The 18,412-nt window shown below is 39.6% G+C and overlaps 1 protein-coding gene across 2 annotated transcripts in view; it reads right to left on the minus strand.

The window, feature by feature from the left end:
* The window catches only part of TOX (thymocyte selection associated high mobility group box), a 298,681-nt gene that overhangs the window by 21,929 nt on the left and 258,340 nt on the right, over positions 1-18,412 (minus strand). For both annotated transcript variants that reach the window (XM_030859692.2, XM_030859691.2), the window contains 2 exons: positions 12,515-12,745; positions 538-618 (listed from right to left, as the gene is read on the minus strand). In XM_030859692.2, the coding sequence (XP_030715552.1) occupies positions 538-618; positions 12,515-12,745 (312 nt within the window). The remainder of the gene's footprint in view (positions 1-537; positions 619-12,514; positions 12,746-18,412) is intronic.

Genomic DNA, 18,412 nt, shown 5'->3' on the forward strand with positions numbered 1-18,412 from the left:
GAGTCTTTATACCAGCAAGGGCTCGTATTTGAGATATTCTAAAGCATAAACTATTTTAGTGGTGTTTTCATTTTCAAATGAAATGATGCATTTTTTTCATTTGTTTGTTTGTTCTGGTAGGCTTACATTCTGATGATGTTGCAATGAGGCTAGGATTAAAGACAGTTGGCATCTCCTCAGCAAAGACCAATGGGATGGGGTCAGGGTGGAGGGCAATTTAAGCATGGAACATGGTGAAACAGAAAGTTGGTGAGGGATTAAGAACGCACTGTGACCAACCCACAAAATCAGTAATCCACAGGTGGGCAACAGTACACAAAAGGATGGATGGAACGACACCAGAGGATGTTGTTCTGGTCCTCTAGGTATGAACAAATATTTTCATAACATATAGCTTTGTTTAGGATTTACTTTTTCTTTTTCAGCAAAGGAGACTGTGCAGAAATGCTACAGTAATCTTTTATGCTTTCACATGACCATCAGAGTCTGCAATGAGATGGCCACAATCCATCCCAATACCACATGGTTGCATGTTACCTTGGATACCAGGCTGGCTCTGTATGCTGCTAGTTGCTTCAGGTACTCCTTCTTTGCAGCCTCTGTTTTCTTTTTATAGACCTGTAACAACAGAGAGTCTGAAATTAGAAATTAGAAAGCGCATCTGCTTTTGTTTCCAGAGAAGTACAGTGCAGAATGATAACTGTGTGTGTTCGCACACACACACACACTCACACACACATAATATAATAACATACATCTCCCCAAAGATCGTGTTTTCTTACTGAAACAAGTTTTTAAGAAGTATGGCAAGAGATTAGATAAGAAAAAGATTAACTATAGTAAAATTTTCCATTTTCCATAAAGCATATGTACTGATTTATCTGGGGTACTTTGACAGTGGAGGTAGTTGGCTTATAAAGATACTATTGATGAAGGTTGCCGGGGAAAGAAACTACATGTGGATAAGGAAGTCATTCATATTTACATAATGGGCAGAGAATTCTACAGTGCATTCAAATCCTGATATATATTCTCCTTGCTAAATATAAAAACAAGGACAGAATTAAAAGATGATCAATTATGTTCAATATGTTAATCAAAGAAACAGTTATGGAGTTTGCAGGTTCATCACTATTTTAAAATTTTGTGTCTTGAAGCTCTATTTCCAAAGACTCAGGAGTTGGCAGTGGCAGTCAAAGTCACATTTGGGAGTGGGCTGGGGACCCTGAGTGGCCGAGTGGTCATGCCCTTTCCAACAAAAACACTGGATGGCATGAGTGTATGGAAGCCTCAGTGTGAAAAGGTAAAAATGTTCAGAATTGAATTTGTTTACAGAAGCTTTTCATTTTTCACAGGGGATCATTTTGCAAATACAAGTAAAATCATCCTAAAGTGAGCAAAAGTACCAAAAAATGACTTGGTGGTAGGCTAAAGGTCACATTGCTAAGTTAAACAGAAAAAAAGTCATTAGAGTCAAAAATGAAAGATTAGCAAAGTGAATACACACGGTTGTCTGCTACCATTAAGCTCATTCTTTCAAGGCTTTAGAGTCTGTTTTTGTCAATCTTTTGAAATCACCCCTAAAGAATAAAATATTTTTCACCATTGGATGTATTTTCATCGATAGGACTAGTTTAAATTTCCCACATCTTGAATTTTACAGCAGGGAATGAGGCTTGCTTGGCTAGCATTTTGTAATGCTGAGCTCAAAACCAGACACAGCTCAGTGTGAAAAGTGGCTTTGGAATTAGTCAAAATAGTTAAATATAAATTATGTCTAAAGACCAAGTATCTGCCAAAGTCGGCAGCAGAGGTCAGTTTATGGTTTCTCACGTGGAAGGTGGTTTGCTGAGCCCAGTCCCCAGCTGTGAAATTCAAGGTGTGAGAAATATTACTTACTTATGAATATTTTAATTAAAGCACAACATTTTATTTAAGGTAAACAAATGAGTAACCTTGTCAGCAGAATTATAAAGGACGCTGTGAAATGAAAGTGCTAATTTAAGGAGCTCTTCAGCCTAGTCTTTCATATTCGGCATTTTGGTATATTAAAGGCAATCATAATAAGGCGATTAAGAATTTGTGCAACAGTGTCATACAATCGTTGTGTCATCTTTACAATATATGGAACTAAAGAAACTTAAAAGAAATTTTTTAGTAAAAAGCCAAATTAATCCTTTGGTTCAATTACAAGAGAACTCTTAATTTACGGAGCTAATTATTGGAAATAAAATTCAAATCCGTTTTTAGACATTCAAACATGAAAACAAATAAACACGAGATTACAGCAAATGTCTTTGAACAGTATGAGGCATGTGTATTATATGCTTCGGTCAGCCACAATCAGAAACACAGAGCCCTCCTGCTTTTTATTGATTTATTTCTTTCTCCAAAGACAGATTTCTGTTTGTAGTTCTTTCTCCCTCCAATCTCTTCTCCAAGACATAATTTATAATTAATGACCTTACACTGAAAATGTTTACATTTACTTTTAATACCTTAAAACTGTTTGGAGAGGGTTCTTCTCCCACACAGACAGAAATCCTATTCAGGACTTTGAAGCAAATATTTAGCAAAAATATCTTTGATGGTAGTATGCTTTCGTATACTAGAAGCATTTCTATCATGTTTTTTATTCATATGCTACTCTAAGTGACCCCCTGGGCAGCTAACTAGGGTTCATTTAGCTTCCAAAGGCAAATATTACACACTTGGGTCCATAGCATTGCCCAAAGCATCATTTTCTAAGTGGCACAGATAAGATGGTGTTGCCAGATGGCCAGATTGTAACGTCTATCCTCTTTCTTGCATTGGTTTTTACTGAAACAACAGTGTTACTATGGTGGGGCCCCCAGGGGTTAACGTCCCACAAGGTGTTAACTTCCCTGAAATTTGCTGATTAATAACCATGGGAGAAAGGTGGCAACTCAATGTGTTTTAGGCTGAATGTGTGCCCCCTGGTTTCACTGGGAGATCGATGTTGTTACGGGATACCTGACCAGCATTCAGAGTGCCCTGTTTCTTCCAAATGGCTCCCTATTGGCTACTCATGATTGGCTATGTGAGATCATCGTATAAGCGCCTAAATACCGCTTAAACTCATCACGTCACACTACACGGATTGATGGGTCCGCTCTTTCCTGAATAGATGCAGGTGTTCAGAGGGAGGATGCAAAGGTGGTAATTTCAGGAGGTATATTTCTGTAATTGTGTTTAAAGGGGGCGGTACCCTAGATCAGAATTAACATCTGAGGCGGTCTCCCCGATAGTAATTTTGAACCTCCACCTTTGAGAACTAGCTAATGGCTCAAATATTATTCACCCTGTATGTCTCTATGATGCTACCTTCTAAAATTGCACAAGGATGCTTTCTGAATTCTATATTTGATGGAAATGTCTGAAGAACGGCCTCAAATGTATGCGTGAATGATAAAAAAAACATGTAAGAATTCCACATACTTAAATTCCTACTTGAGAACAGATATTTAAAAATCATCAGTAAAAAGATCCTCAAAAACGTTTCAAAGCTCTATTTATGGACGGAGAAAGTCTTCTGCTTGCTGAAACCAGAGATGACGCTGACTGCGTTTGGCAATGAACAGCCCACTGCAATGATCAAACCTTCTAATCTAGGAGGATAGGTCTGATTTATATCAAAGTTAAGTCTGGGAAAGAAATGGTCTCTCTCTCTCTCAGGGAAAGACAAATATTTTAAAGAAATGTGATTCACACAGTAAATATTAGTACTCAGTTGAACTACAAAATGGCTTCCAAATGGTCTACAGCTGTTTGAAATAAAGTGCAAAGTTGGCCAGATGAGGATTTAAAAATCATAATACATCATTCATCATTTTCCCCAGCTCATCCAAACACTTTTGAATTCATCCTGTCCTAACTTAGTTATTTGCTGTGGTTTGTTATTCTAAGAAAGCTACCATATCCTATCTAAGGATCGCATCTCAGTGGTTAAACTAAAACATATATAATGGCTAAACTAAAACATACATCAAATAGCAATTCTAGAGAATCCAAATTCTGTTCATGTAATCTAGTGATTCTGTGAATCATTTTTTAAATGCTCTACGTTCCAGCATGTGTAATATATATGTCTTATAGGCTAATAATCTCTAATTAAAATCAGCAGTTCAGTATCAGTGAATACGACGCACACAAACAGAAAAAATTCTAATACAACCTGTCATTTTGCTTTTTCCACTTTCTGCTCCCTCCCCAAACAATCCGTCTAACTTATACAAAAAAGTAAAATCTTATAAACACCATTTAGTTCCTTCTTCCTTCCCTCTTTTCGGCTCTGGCCCTGAGTTAATCTCTAGTTGTAGTTGATTTCAACTCTTTACAGTAATAATAAGAAAAAACATAATTCTTCCAATTCTGGATTTTATCCAAACACTGTAAAACTAGAAGGCGCTTTTCTTTTTCGTTAACTTCAAATGCAGTTTTTCCCCCCCAGTATAAGTTCATATTTATAGAAAATGCTTAGAAATACAGTTATATAAGAAATAATAGTTTAATCACAATTCCCTGTCATACACAGTACTTGAGGAATTGATGTCTGCAGCGTCTTTGAATGCTGTTATTACTTAGGACAGTGACAGCAAGCGCCTCTGTGTTTTATACAGAACTTAGTCCTTAAATGCAGTTACATTTCCATTTGTGTAGCTTGCTCAGCATTTTCTTAAGCATTTCAGAACTCAGAGAACTTTATAAATTAGTATTCAGAGCATTGAAAATATTATACAATGTGTCAAAAATCTTGCCATCGATTCTTTTTGGGATCCATCAAGTGCGTACAGATCGTCTGCACAACAATGGTGCAGCCTGTTTTGGGAATGGTAGGGATCAGAAAGAAGCACGCTCCCCATCTGAACAAATGGCCGCAAAGTATATCTGTAGATTCATTAAATGAGGATGACCGGGGCGAGTATAATGTCGTTTGATTATGCTTAACAATATATTGAGTATCTATTACGTGCCTTCATGGTGTGAGGAACTGAAGCTACAGAACCAAAAAAAGGCATTAAAAATATGCCTCTAATGTGTGCGTTTTTTGTGTCAGGCACACAAGAAATGCAGACAACCCCCCACATATACATATTATACATATATATATAATCAAATTAATCTGGTAGCTAAGATCCACCTTTGCATCTTTGTTCATGCAATGGCTCCTCCTGGCTGCATGAGCTCTCCCCTTGATGCCTCTCTTAGACCCCCAACTGCAGGGCCTGTCATCTTTCTGTCCACAGCAGAAGCCCCAGCAGGCAGGGCAGAGCTCGGTACACAGTAGGTGCTCAGGAAATACCTGTGATCCGGTGTATAATCCCTAGTCTCAGGTTTCTCCTTCCATGAGTCAGCATGGGCATGGGTGTGCATGGTAAAATGCCGAATTGCATCTTCTGAATTAGAGTGGGCATCGATAGAAGTAGAAGACTTGATATACAGACAGACAGCCCGCCCACCCCAACATGTTGACCAATAACACATAAAGCACAGCAGACTTGAGTATTATATTCAAGTTCTCTCCTTGCTGATGTCATGGAACCTTTCAAGTGGAATGTCTGCTCCCTCTGTGTCTGAGCGTGGAATATTTCTACGTGTATTTATACCCATGAAGGCATGCCATAATCCCATTTATGTACCAATGATTATAGGCATTTATACTTACCTGTGTTTTAGAGGTGACATATGCTCGCCATTGCATGCAATATTTCTAACTGCTGTTTTAAGTTTTTACAAATATAAACTTTTCTTACATTCTACAGTTTTTAAATGAACAATTATTTTATATATCCTTTACTCCTAGTTTAAAAAAATTGGTGAAAATGCACAGTGTTTATAAGGAACTGGCCAAGATAAACACATGTGTGAGTGTGACAGTGCAATAGGATTTTAGTTAACCTGAAGTGCTGTTGACATAAAATCCACATTTTATCATACGATACGGGGCGGGGGAAAAAGCCCGGCAGCATATCTGTAGTGGGTGTTTGAGCACCAGTGAGGAGTAAATGATTTGATTCCGTGGGCTCAGAGGATTTGTCAGCTGCCTTATAAGTATAATTCTGGCTCTTCATATCCCTGCTGCTTCTAATTTAGCAGGACAGGCTCATAATTGAAGCAAATTAACTATTTACACTTGCCACTTCTACCGGGGAAGAGGACACAGCAGCAGGAAAGAATGAGCAGGAAATTACATTCTTCCCACTTGTGTCAGATCTGCCCTTATATAAACACATTAACAGTAATTTCATAAGGCGTCAAACATAGGAATAAATACTGAGGGATAAAATAATGAGGTGTTGCTATTGAGCTGAACTGCTATGGCTAATATCCTTGGATATGAATTATGCATCCTGAAAGAAGGCATATGTTACAATATTCAAACAGTTTCCCTGCAAGTGATATCTGCTCATTAGGCTCTGGATCTCGAGGTAAATCCACTCTCTGCTCCCACAACAGGGCTAGCATTTACAAAAATAGGCTCTCTGGGCACCGTGGGCTGTGGTTTCTCCTGAACACACCAAACTCTGAACCGGCCTTCCACTCCATTTTTAGCCTAACAGCATGTTTATTTAGCTCTTTGGCTGAAGCTCTAAAGCCATTTAATGTAATGTAAACAAGAACATTTTGTTTGTAATTTGCTAAATGTATTACAGCCCAACTGTGTCTCCAATTAGGAACTTAAGGTTCACTTAGTAATTTACATCTGGTTCTGATTTAAGGTGACTTTCCTTTCCCACTTAAGAGCTGACTTTCCATGGCTAAAAAGGACCCAAGAACACTTTACAGCTCTTTGGACCAATCTCTTCTGCTTCAAAGCTGGACGGACTCTTTAATTTAGTGGGGTTTGATTTGCCCTCCGTTAACTGTGAACTCAGATCCCAGACTTGGATGACCAGAGTCACAGAATTCAGAAATAACAGGGAGAGACAGGAAATCTAGCTGGACCTTCATAAAAAAAGATGCTGAGGGTCGAAACTCCAAGGAGTCTAATACAAAGGGCGTGATCTTGTTATGTTATTATTTTTCTTTCTCTGTAGGTTCCAGTCAGTGAAAGATAAGTAGCAAAGACCAACATCACAGCCACGCTTATGTTTTATTTCCCTCTCTCCATCTGGTGCCTTTTTAAAACAACTTAGTACGGCTCTGAACCGGGCTGTCCACTGTCTTAGGATTCATTAGCATTTAAAACCTCCAGTTGGAATCCCAAACACAATCCTGCCCCCATTCCAGATTCAGCACCATCTTCCAAAGTATAAAACGGAGAGATCTCTGACATGTGAAGTTTGTTCAGTGGCTTTGGTAGGCATGATTCATATGGGAGGTTTTGTGTTCCTGGCGGATTTTTAGCACTTCTTTCAGCTTCCTTCTGATTTTTCTTCTTTGAGAGATTCTTCATAGGAACCAAAGGACATATAGTTTCTCCCTTATCATGGCTTCTGAAGATAAAGATCTGCCCATCTGCATGGCTTGTTAGCCCCGCCTGAACTCCACAATGAGGAAGCATGTGACACAAACACACAGCAGCCCTCTTAGTCCTGTTCCCTCTGGCTGGCAAGTAAACATTCGATTGTAATCTCACTAATAGCTGTTTTTCCTTAAGTATTGTAATTTTCTGAGCCCCTAATAAGTCATCAATAATTTTGTCCATTTTCTCCAGTTCGTGTTTACATTTGTAGCTGTTCCTAATTGGGGGCTGTTATGACAACGGGATTTTTGAACAATCGTGGTGCATGAAATCCTAGCCTTCTGCTTGAACCAGCTGCCTACACGATGCCAACAGCGTCACGTGGGGCTGTTGTGAAACATGCACATTTGTCCTAAATTTTGAAGTTTAATGGTCTGCCTCTAATCGGCTGCAGCAACATTCCTTTCAAAGTACATAGCATGTGCTCCCCAATTTGAATATTAAATGAGAGTAAAATACAATTAATTTAAGCTTGAAATAGAGATATTATATTATGTTGGCACAATGAGTCAACATAAAGGGAAAGAACAGGTGGTAACACACCACGCTAACACTTTAGGATATTTTGCTGACATTCTCTTGATGCCCAAACGTGCGTCCTAGGCGGGCGTGCACGCTTCGCTGGCCATTCCTGCAAACTGTTAGACAGGGGCTGCCACGTGGTGTCCCAGCAGCCCCGTCAGATGCAATATGCTCCCTTTTGTAAGCGTGGCGTCTGATTTCATTCATTGGACCCTCTCTCTGCTTGTCCCTGGGATCGACTTGCACCCTGTGTCATAAACCATCCTTTTTGGCATACTCTGCAGTTTCACTATCTTTATTAAGCAAGATCATCTTTTAAGAGAAAAGGATAAGCTATGCTGAACCCCTGTCAAGTCAAAGGAACATAAGGCATGGGGACAAACCATTTTCGAGTGACTCAGACTGCTCCCAATACCTTGTTTTGAAAATGGTTCTCAAATGTTAAAATATTAACTTTTCTAGAAGAGACAAAGATAGTTATTTCTATTAGTATATTTTCCTAAGCAATCTTAGCATAACTTTTTAAAACAACTGCATTTTGATTATGAAATTGCTTTATAATACCCAATGAGTTAAATAGGGTCAGCTATTATATAATTTCATCCTTTATTTATAAAACAAATTCTTGAAAAAACACCCAATTATTTCCATTAAGAGAGAACCCAGCGACTATCCCTGGCGGTCCAGTGGTTAAGACTTCACGCTTCCACCACCCAGGGGGCGGGTTCGATCCCTGGTCGGGGAACTAAGATCCTACATACCAGGTACAGCCAAAGTGTTTAAAAAAAGGAGAGAGAGAGAGAGAGAGAGAGAGAGAGAGAGAGAGAGAGAGAGCGCCCAAAGACAGACTCATTACAGGTTATTAAATTGGAAATAAAAGAGAATGAGGAAAATGTTTTGTCATCACAAGTATACTCGAAAGAGCTTACAGCATTGAGGCCTTGTCCCTATCCAAGACTACACACAGGGGTTGTCAAAGCAGAGAGAGAGGTGTGTCTTGGTGCTTGGATCATGGGTGGAGCAGGGACAGGGATGCGGTTGGGATTCCTGGTGGACGTGCACTCAGTTTCTCAATCCGTGAAGCTGTAGTGAGTGGAGGAATGAGCCCCTCTACAATTCCATCGTGAGTGTCCAGCATCAGGGGGGAACCACACCTCAGCCTTGGGAGTGTGAGAGCAAACTGATCTGAGTTAGGATAGAAACCAGCTCTGAAATCCTCAAACAACTATATCAGGTTTTCAGTGGAATCATAAAATACAATGTCAACCACCCTCTTAATTGTGAGATGAGTATTTTAATCGAATGCAAGGAGAACGCTTCTGTGGTGTCTTTTCCAGCCTCAGAGACGACTCTTGTAGCAGAGCTCCACATGGTAGGCCTGTGCTTTCCTGTGAAGCCCTTCCGTGGGGCTGGCAATCTTGAAAAGGACATAAGAAAATGTGTAGAGACTTCAGATCGTAAAGCACAGCTTTGGCGTACAGTAAAGGGGGGTTGGAGAGAACCGGGGGAGTGGGCTCTGTGTTTCCTTAGCAACTGGTTTTACCATCACAACTATAATTGGTTCCATGAATTGGTGAGAAAAAAATTGTTAAGTTGAATGATAAGTTCTAGTGATAAGTTCTAGTCACAGTGTGGAATTTTAGACAAATCAATCAACAGAATGGGACTCTGCCTTATTCTCTGCTCTACTCCCAGTGTCTAGAACAGTGCCTGGGGCACACAGTAAACATGCAACAAATATTTGTTGAATGAATAAGTGACTGCATTTAACCATCTGGCCCCATTTCATAGTTTGCAAACTTCAGATAAAAGTATCTGTGAGGAAGGAAGAACCCTGCTGTGGGCTCAGCAGGTGAAAGAGCAGTTCCCAAGACATGCCAGTCTGTATTTTTGCTGTGCTATTGGGGATCAGGGCAATGAACTAATTACCCTGGAAATAATTCATCATTATGTGGAATTACTTGACAAGTATTTTGGCAGTGTGTGTGAACTTGACATCATCTTTAATTTTGAGAAGGCTTATTTTATTTTGGATGAGTTTCTTTTGGGAGGAGAAGTTCTGGAAACATCCAAGAAAAATGTCCTTAAAGCAACTTAGCAGGAGGAAGCTGAAACCCCACCTAGTGTTCTTGAAGAAACTGGACTGACATGAACTCCCCTCCCCTGCTGATGACTTCTTGTGGCATTTCACACACTGTAGACGGTCATTGCCTTCATGTCCATGTTAGCTAACGGTGTAAGATGACGTCTTGTCAGTATTACTGTTCTGCTAAGCTGCTTCATTCAGGCCTACACAATTCTTTTTTAAAGGGAACTTTGGTTAATCAAGTGATAACAAGGGACTTAAATATGAATTAGAATGAATGCAGGAAAAGAAAGGTACTTTTTCTGGCTATTTTAAAGTTTATAGGTCTGTTTCTCTTGAATAGATTATTATCATTACCTTGATTATGTGTATCTATGAATATGACACAATCACGCAATATACACTTATTAATTACTGTCTTTGGCAAAAAGGTTAAATTATGTGAAACCTGGTTTTATGAAACCAAAGATTAGTGCATTTCAGTATATATGCGAATAAAGGGAATTGACGTGTCACATATCAAGTGAATGAAAATTTCACTCTGTGTTGAAACTTTAGAAAAAAAAAATGCATACCAAAGACCCTTATTAGAAACTAAACACCTTAAAACAAAGGGAATACACAAAAGACTAACGGAATGATCCTGTTTTACACTAAAAATTATTTCTTAGGCATTCCAGACCTGGGACGAGGATCAGAGATCAGCTGTTTCCTAAGAGCAAGCATGTTATTTTTAAGGCCAAGGAACATTCAACTCCTGAGATAAGTTTCTCGTTGTCATTATCATTTAGTCACTTAGTTGGATTGTTTTTGATGCCTCCCCAAATAAAATGGAAATGTTGACTTACCTGGGATTCTTAATAACAGCATCTTAGGGAAAATGTTTTACTCTCTTCACAAAGTGTTGCATAAGTCATTGTTTAAAGCACGAATATTCCTTCCAGCCAAATGTATTTTACTCCCCTATTGCTTCCCTCCACTTAGAAGTGCAGCAAACTTTGGGGCAGCTTCCGTCCCTTCTAGTTATTGGAAGTCGTAAGTATAAAAACAGATACCACCTCCCATATGAATGTGTGAGTTGAATGGGGTAAAACGGCACTAGCGGGCTCTATATTTTTTAAGGATATACAGTTGTTTCAATGTCACTTTTATACGTACTTCTACGTATCTAAACATGTCTTCACAGTTTACACTTTCATTTGTATCTGCTGGGCTGGATTAAGCTTTGTTGTGACTGTGACCAATGTTCAGGCCACGTGAGCACTGTCTTATCACATCGCCAATTAGTTGTAATAAATGTTCAATGTACACCAAAAAAAAAAAAAGTATCTACGAGTATTGAGCAGAACAAATGAGATAAATCATGTAAAAGTGTTCTTCAAAGTATAAAACATGATATACATTATAGATGTTGACGGATAATACAATATATAGTTCTTATAGATGTACATAGGTTTGAGATGTTCTGTTTCTTACATACTTCCCTGGACCTGGTGAGGAGAGGTAAAAAGTCTCTGTCAAGAATCCAATGAGACTAACCCGTCATTAATGCCGTAAAGTATTCTGCAGCAGCTAAAGCTTCAACTACTGAATCGTCTCAGTAACTGAACTTTAATGATAATGCTTGTCTAATTTTTCCTTCGTGACCATGAAATTCTAGATGGTGACAATGGCAATCTAGTCCCTGGTTTAGGAATCTGGGATCAATATTGCTTCTTTGTTGAAGTGGGCTACGTCTGCATACTGAACTCTTTCTCTCCACAGTTCCCACCCTCCTTAAGACATTCTGGGCTACTCGCCCTATGGCTGAGATACAAAGTGTCTCACGGCCCTCCACCGCCAGCAGTGTGGTCCTGAATCACACCATGGCAATCCACAAGAGAAGAAGAAAATAACCAGGCATCTGGGCCCATTTAATACAACCTAGAAATATAGTACAAGTGGGATTGAATAACATACTCGGATGGTCTTTAGGGAATGGATAAGGATAGAAACCCTTAAATTTGAGGTTCATTTAGCAAAGAGCAAAGAGGGTTTTGATGACAAAAGAATAAATAGTAAGTGCTGAAGAGAGGTGTGGACAGTTCTCAAAATACTTTTAGTATTTTTTCTGTCTTTATGATCGCATTGGCAACATTAAGGAATGACGTAATCCTGGCTGGGATGCGTAAAAGTCCTTCCAAAAGTAACTACACTATATAAACTTTGAAACAAAGGAACTAACATGTTATTTATAACAGAGCAATAAAGGAGTATAAAATTATGTCAAAGTCCCCTGAAGTCTGGTTCTGATGGGGCACATTCTCAGCCTCAGTTCTAGTATCTGAAGAATTCACCCACCATCCCTAGAAGCCATTTCTTTAGAATGCGTACACTTTCTCGAATCATGTTGATTCACTCCCTTGCGCATCTTTTCTTACCTGTTTTTGCTCTTCTCCTAAGCCATCCCACATTGAAGCCACAATTTTAGAGACTTCACCGAAGGTAGCATTTGGATTTTGGCCCTTGATGGCAGCCTGAGTGTCACGAAAGAATAACGCATAAGCAGACACAGGCTTCTGGGGCTCATTAGGGTCCTTCTTCTTCTTCTTTTTGGGGGTTTTTGGTTTTTTCCCCATGTCAGAGGCAGGTCGCTTCTCTCCACCATTGACCTGAAATAAAACACAATCTGAATTATAGAAGAACTAAGAAAATTTGAGGACAAATCATATTGCTCTCCCTTGAGACTTACATAGATATACTCACCCATGCACATCACGCAAACACACGTTTCTAAGGGACACTTGGTTTTGTCGTTGTTACTGTTTTTTCAAGTAAAACTTATTTCATGTAATTTTCAAGTAAAACTTATTTCATGTAATTTTCATATTCATCCTTTTCCAGCCTAGTCTGCATAACTTTAAAATATTATTGATTCTCTTTCTACTACTACTGTACTGTTAGATATTATACCTTAACTCGCTCAACGTTTTCTTGTTCTCACTCAGGAAGCTGAATGAGGAGCAGCATCGTGACTGACAGCAGCTGATTCCTCGTGTGGTAACCCTACTGGATGAGCAATCTAACCTGTTGGCTTCTGGGGGCTTTATCCTTCTCCTCCTACTTATGATTTTTTTTTTTTGTGGTACGCGGGCCTCTCACTGTTGTGGCCTCTCCCATTGCGGAGCACAGGCTCCGGACGCGCAGGCTCAGTGGCCATGGCTCACGGGCCCAGCCGCTGCGCAGCATGTGGGATCTTCCCGGACCGGGGCACGAACCCATGTCCCCTGCATCGGCAGGCGGACTCTCAAGCACTGTGCCACCAGGGAAGCCCCCTCCTTATGATTTTTAAACAATAGTGGGCAACATGTCCAATGAATAAAGTTGAATGGCTTTTGGTGTTGCACTTAGGTCTACGGAATGCTGCTGGTGTGGAGAATGGCATAATCTAGACCCTAGATCAGCGATGTCCAACAGAAGCTTCTGCAGTGGGGGTAAAGTTCTAAAATCTGCACTATTCAATATGGTAGCCACTAGTTACATGTAACTAATGAGTATGTGAAATGCAGCTAGCAGGAATAAGAAACAAAATTTTAAATTTTATATAATTTTAATTGCCTTAAATTGAAATATTTACATGTGGCTAGTTGCTACCATATTGGAGAGTGCACCTCTGTAAACTAGATCCTCAAATCTAGACATTTCTAGAACAGCTTTAATATTCAGTTTCAGGATAGATTCCATTTTCTCCCATTTTTCCTTGAGTATGAATATTTGGATAATCTGAATTGTTATTATGATGCAAGTGGGAAAACCCCCCACAATGTATTGATATTTAAGACATCTGCATTTGAACTTTGATACTGATTATATGCGATGTCGCTTTATCCACCTCTATAGAATGAGAGATTTGGGCGACGATTTCCTTCTAGTTCTAAAAGTATATGGAGCTACATGAGTATCAAGTACTGTTGTCTTGGAAGGAACCCTCTTTCCACATGCCTCTCCCACCAGCACAAAGGCCCCCGTACACTGTCTCCTGAGGAAGTCACCATTATCAGGGAGGTTCTGCACCCTCACCTTCTCTTATTATGACTGTTGTTGCTTTTTTCTTCTTGGCAAACAATGTAATATGTATCTTATTCAGTTGAATTGCCAGGCAGAGTAATATGTGTAAAGTAACTGCCACCACTGGAGACGATGCATGATCTCCTGAGAGGCCAGTGGATGTGACATCAGAGGATCCACACTCATGTCCTCCTTTACTATTTTTAGCTGTGAAATCTTGGCAAGTTACATAATTTCTCTGGGCCTCCATTTCCTCTACTGCAAACCAGCTGCAGTGCCATTTTGTGATTACTGAGATGACATATATATATATAAATATGTTTAAAACTTTAAAATGATATTCAGATGTTAATTATGACATAGTAATAACTTTTTACTGAATGAATGGAAAGAAATGACCTTAACACTAATTTGTGATGCCATATGGTCTTGGTTTAAAAGATATGCCTTGGGAACCGAACAGAGACAGGAAAAAAACTAAGTGAATTCTTTGGCTTTGGCTTTAGTGAGAAAGTTATTTAAAAGATTATCATTTTGAAACTGTCTACTGAAGCAGAATGAACAACCCCATGGGGACAGGATGCTCTGAACTGAGCTGACAAGCTAACGTAGATTAACACTAGAAGATAACTTCCTCAGGATGGGTTTGAGGTGATCCTGTCAAATGACTGGTCCTCAGGTAAATCTGCCAAAGGACAAGGATGCTGGGACTGGGCTGAGTTGATACTGGGCAAACCGGTGTAACGGCTCTAAACTAAACATGTAGGCAAATACGACCTAGAATGGTCATTCTCAATGGTTGAATGTTACAATCACCTGGGAAACTTAAATAACACCCTCATGTCCAGGCTTTAGCTCTATACTGATTAAATGAGAAAGTCTAGGAGCAGGAGACACTGGTCTCAGTCACCCTCAACTCTACTCCTCCAACTGCCCTTTAACTACTTCAGACACGCAACAAACAAGCCAACTTTCTCTTTGCCCCAAGGCTACACAGAGCCATCTTCTCTTCACAGCCAGACCCCTCCACGTGGTTGTGCTGGCTGCAGGCAGCTTTGGCAACTCACTGTACCTCCCCATTGCTTAGCTTTCAATAAGGTCGCCAAGGACCACGCTGATAAACCCAGTGCGCTTTTTACTCTTCCCCTGACCTGCTTTCTCACTGGGAGTGTCCTGTCTCTTCCAAGGGCTCCATGACATCACGGTCTCTGGGTTTCATGCCTACCTCGGTGCCCTCACTGTTTCCAGAATCATTTCTAGGCCCATCCTCCTCCACCTGGCCATTAAATGGTAGTGTTCCTGATGGTTTTTTTCTTTCTTTTTTGCTGTAGACTGTCTTCTCTTGTGAGTTTGTACTTAAGAGTGTCTTAAGACGAAGGGTTTCCATTACCACTTGTGGGTGGATGAGTGTCAAGTTCTTTTCCTCTGAATTCTGAGCATAGAAACAATTGCTATTTGACATCTTTATCTTCTTTATTTTTTTTATAATTTCCAAATTTTCTAAATATAACTATTCCTATATTCAAAATAACAAAATATCAAGAAGAAAAATAAAAAGGATTCAAGAAAGACCACAATGAAGAATATTAAAAATGAAGGGATCGTGACATTGGAGGTCATATTTCATCAAGGATTGGGAGTATTTAGACAAAGGGAACAAAGTGTAGGGAAATGAATGTTCTCCATGGGGAATATTTACACCTGGACTCCTTTTAAATTTTAATTGAAAAATTAGTGATCTGAAACATTAAAATCTCCATGATTGCAGATTATATCTGTCTTTGTAGAAAATAATCAAATGTCAGTTGTAGAGATAAATTTCCTATGATTCACTGCAAATATTTTTATTAAAAGGTTTTCCCAAATAATTTAAATAGTTTCCCGATTCCATTGTCCAAAATTGTGTTTGAACTGCTGATCTTTATGCTTCCTTTCTTTTTAAATTGGGATTGGACAACATGGTGCGATCTACGGGATACGTGATGCCCTGTGATAACAGAAAGGACAGTTATCCTCCTGCTGGGCAATGTGGCCCATCTTTCTAGGGATTCTCTGCGGAAGCAGGAGAACCTGTTACTGCCAGTGAGAAGCTCTAAGTATCAAGTGTATGAAAACCACAAATTACTGTTTTGAGGCCACGTAGAGCAACGCTACAGGAATCTCTGAACAATTCCACGCAGCCAATCAATTTGGTTGGTTTTCTGGAGGCTTCCCCTATTTTCCTGGCTTGTTCCTATATTCTTGGTTCATAATATTCTGGCCACTTATAAAACTGCCCTCATAGAACTGAACTATGGTTTAAGATAACGCCCCTTCACCAAAAGCTGATGTAAGAGGAAACAATGAAAATAAAAATTATGTATGAAAGAGTTTTTAAAAATAAAATGTGCTTTGAAGGGAATCATTGTGATACTGCTCAGTGTTCCTTGTATAAAGACTTACTGGATATGTACAATGTCTTTGCTTTTAGGATGCAATAACGGGATACAAATTCCTTGTTGTGGTCTGGTGTCTAACGCACCCATGCAGGTGGGCAGTGCTCTGTGAAGTGAAGGCTGTCTGCCACGTGAACACTGGGCCTTGCCTCCTGATGTGTGAGGGTCTCATTTTTTATTTTGCCTTTTGCCTGTGTTTGGGAAGGTACAGAAATGAGCTGCTATTTCAGAGTCCGTATAATGAACTGGGAATTTGTCAGGCCTCCTATCTGGCGGTAGTTTCATCACATATTTGAAAACCACATGATCATATCTCATATACAAAGCCTCCCTAAAGAAAGAAATGTGGCTATAATTTGGATCCTCTTACACGCCAGGAATGGACTGTATCTTGAAAGACACCTGGCCTTTCTGACCATCAACTATTTGGAATGAACAATGATGTGAGGAAATTAGCTAAATGGGTTTGTAATACATGCCTGGATCTTAATTTTGAGTGTTGTCTGGATCCTGAATTCTTACTTAGAGGAATGAAAGCTTATAATTTTATGTCCTAATTTTCTAAGAGACCCTGACTTCTGCAGTCTAGAGCAGCACTATCTTATGGAATTTTCTGGAAAGATGGAAATGTTCTCTGCACTGTTCGAAAGGGTAGCCACTAGCCACATGTGGCTATGGAGAATGTTGTGCTGGAGCAACTGAGGAAACATTTTTTATTTATTTAATTTTAATTAGTCAAATTTAAATGTACACAGTCATACAGGACTTGTGGCTATTGTATAGGACTGTAGAGCACTGTGTACTGGACATTGTTTTAGTGTATAACATTTCTAGAGTTACTAGGGTTCTAAGACTGAAGAGTTAAATTTAATTCCAACGTCATAATCTTTACAATACAGAAGGAACCATATAATGCAAAAATATAAACTCCCCACGATGACAAGCACATTGAGAGTAAGGACAAGGTTCCGTTAATCTTTCCATCCTCACAGCATCTGTTCGGAGTCTTACATGCAGCGGATCATCACACATTTTCACCCCTGTATTATACAGCAGTGGGCAGAGGCTTAGAATGACAAGGAAAAGGACATTTGAGACACATATAAAAGTTGTATGAGGGCTTCCCTGGTGGCGCAGTGGTTGAGAGTCTGCCTGCCAATGCAGGGGACATGGGTTCGTGCCACGGTCCGTGAGGATCCCACATGCCACAGAGCAACTAAGCCCGTGAGCCACAACTACTGAGCCTGCGCGTCTGGAGCCTGTGCTCCACAACAAGAGAGGCCGCGATAGTGAGAGGCCCACGCACCGCGATGAAGAATGGCCCCCACTTGCCACAACTAGAGCCCTCGCACAGAAACGAAGGCCCAACACAGCCAAAAAATAAATAAATTGATTAATTAAAAAAATGCAAATTCTTGAGTCCTACTCCATTCTATTAAAAAAACAAGTTGTATGAAAATCATAGCAACTAAGAACATGTCTGGTTTGAGGCTTTAACCGTAATCTTGATCACCCACAGGCTTATTTCATATTCAATTTAAGCACTCATGAATAAACAAATACATACACAAATACATAAAGATACTACTCTCACATAAGCTTTACACAGATACATGTGCTTCACGTAACTTACTTGTAGCCATAGATGTATTTCCCAAATCCCTAGGGGGTGTCCTTATGCTTCTGGTAATCCACCTCCTGTCATGTCTTATTGCTTAATTATAGTGATGTATTTAACTTATTAATCACAAGAAAACAATAATTTTTCACTTCAAAAAAGCCATGTGTTAATGGTGCTACTTAGAGAACACTTCTTAAGAATACAGAGTACTGGAG

This window comes from Globicephala melas, chromosome 17, assembly GCF_963455315.2.
Source record: "Globicephala melas chromosome 17, mGloMel1.2, whole genome shotgun sequence".
Classification (NCBI taxonomy): Eukaryota; Metazoa; Chordata; class Mammalia; order Artiodactyla; family Delphinidae; genus Globicephala; species Globicephala melas.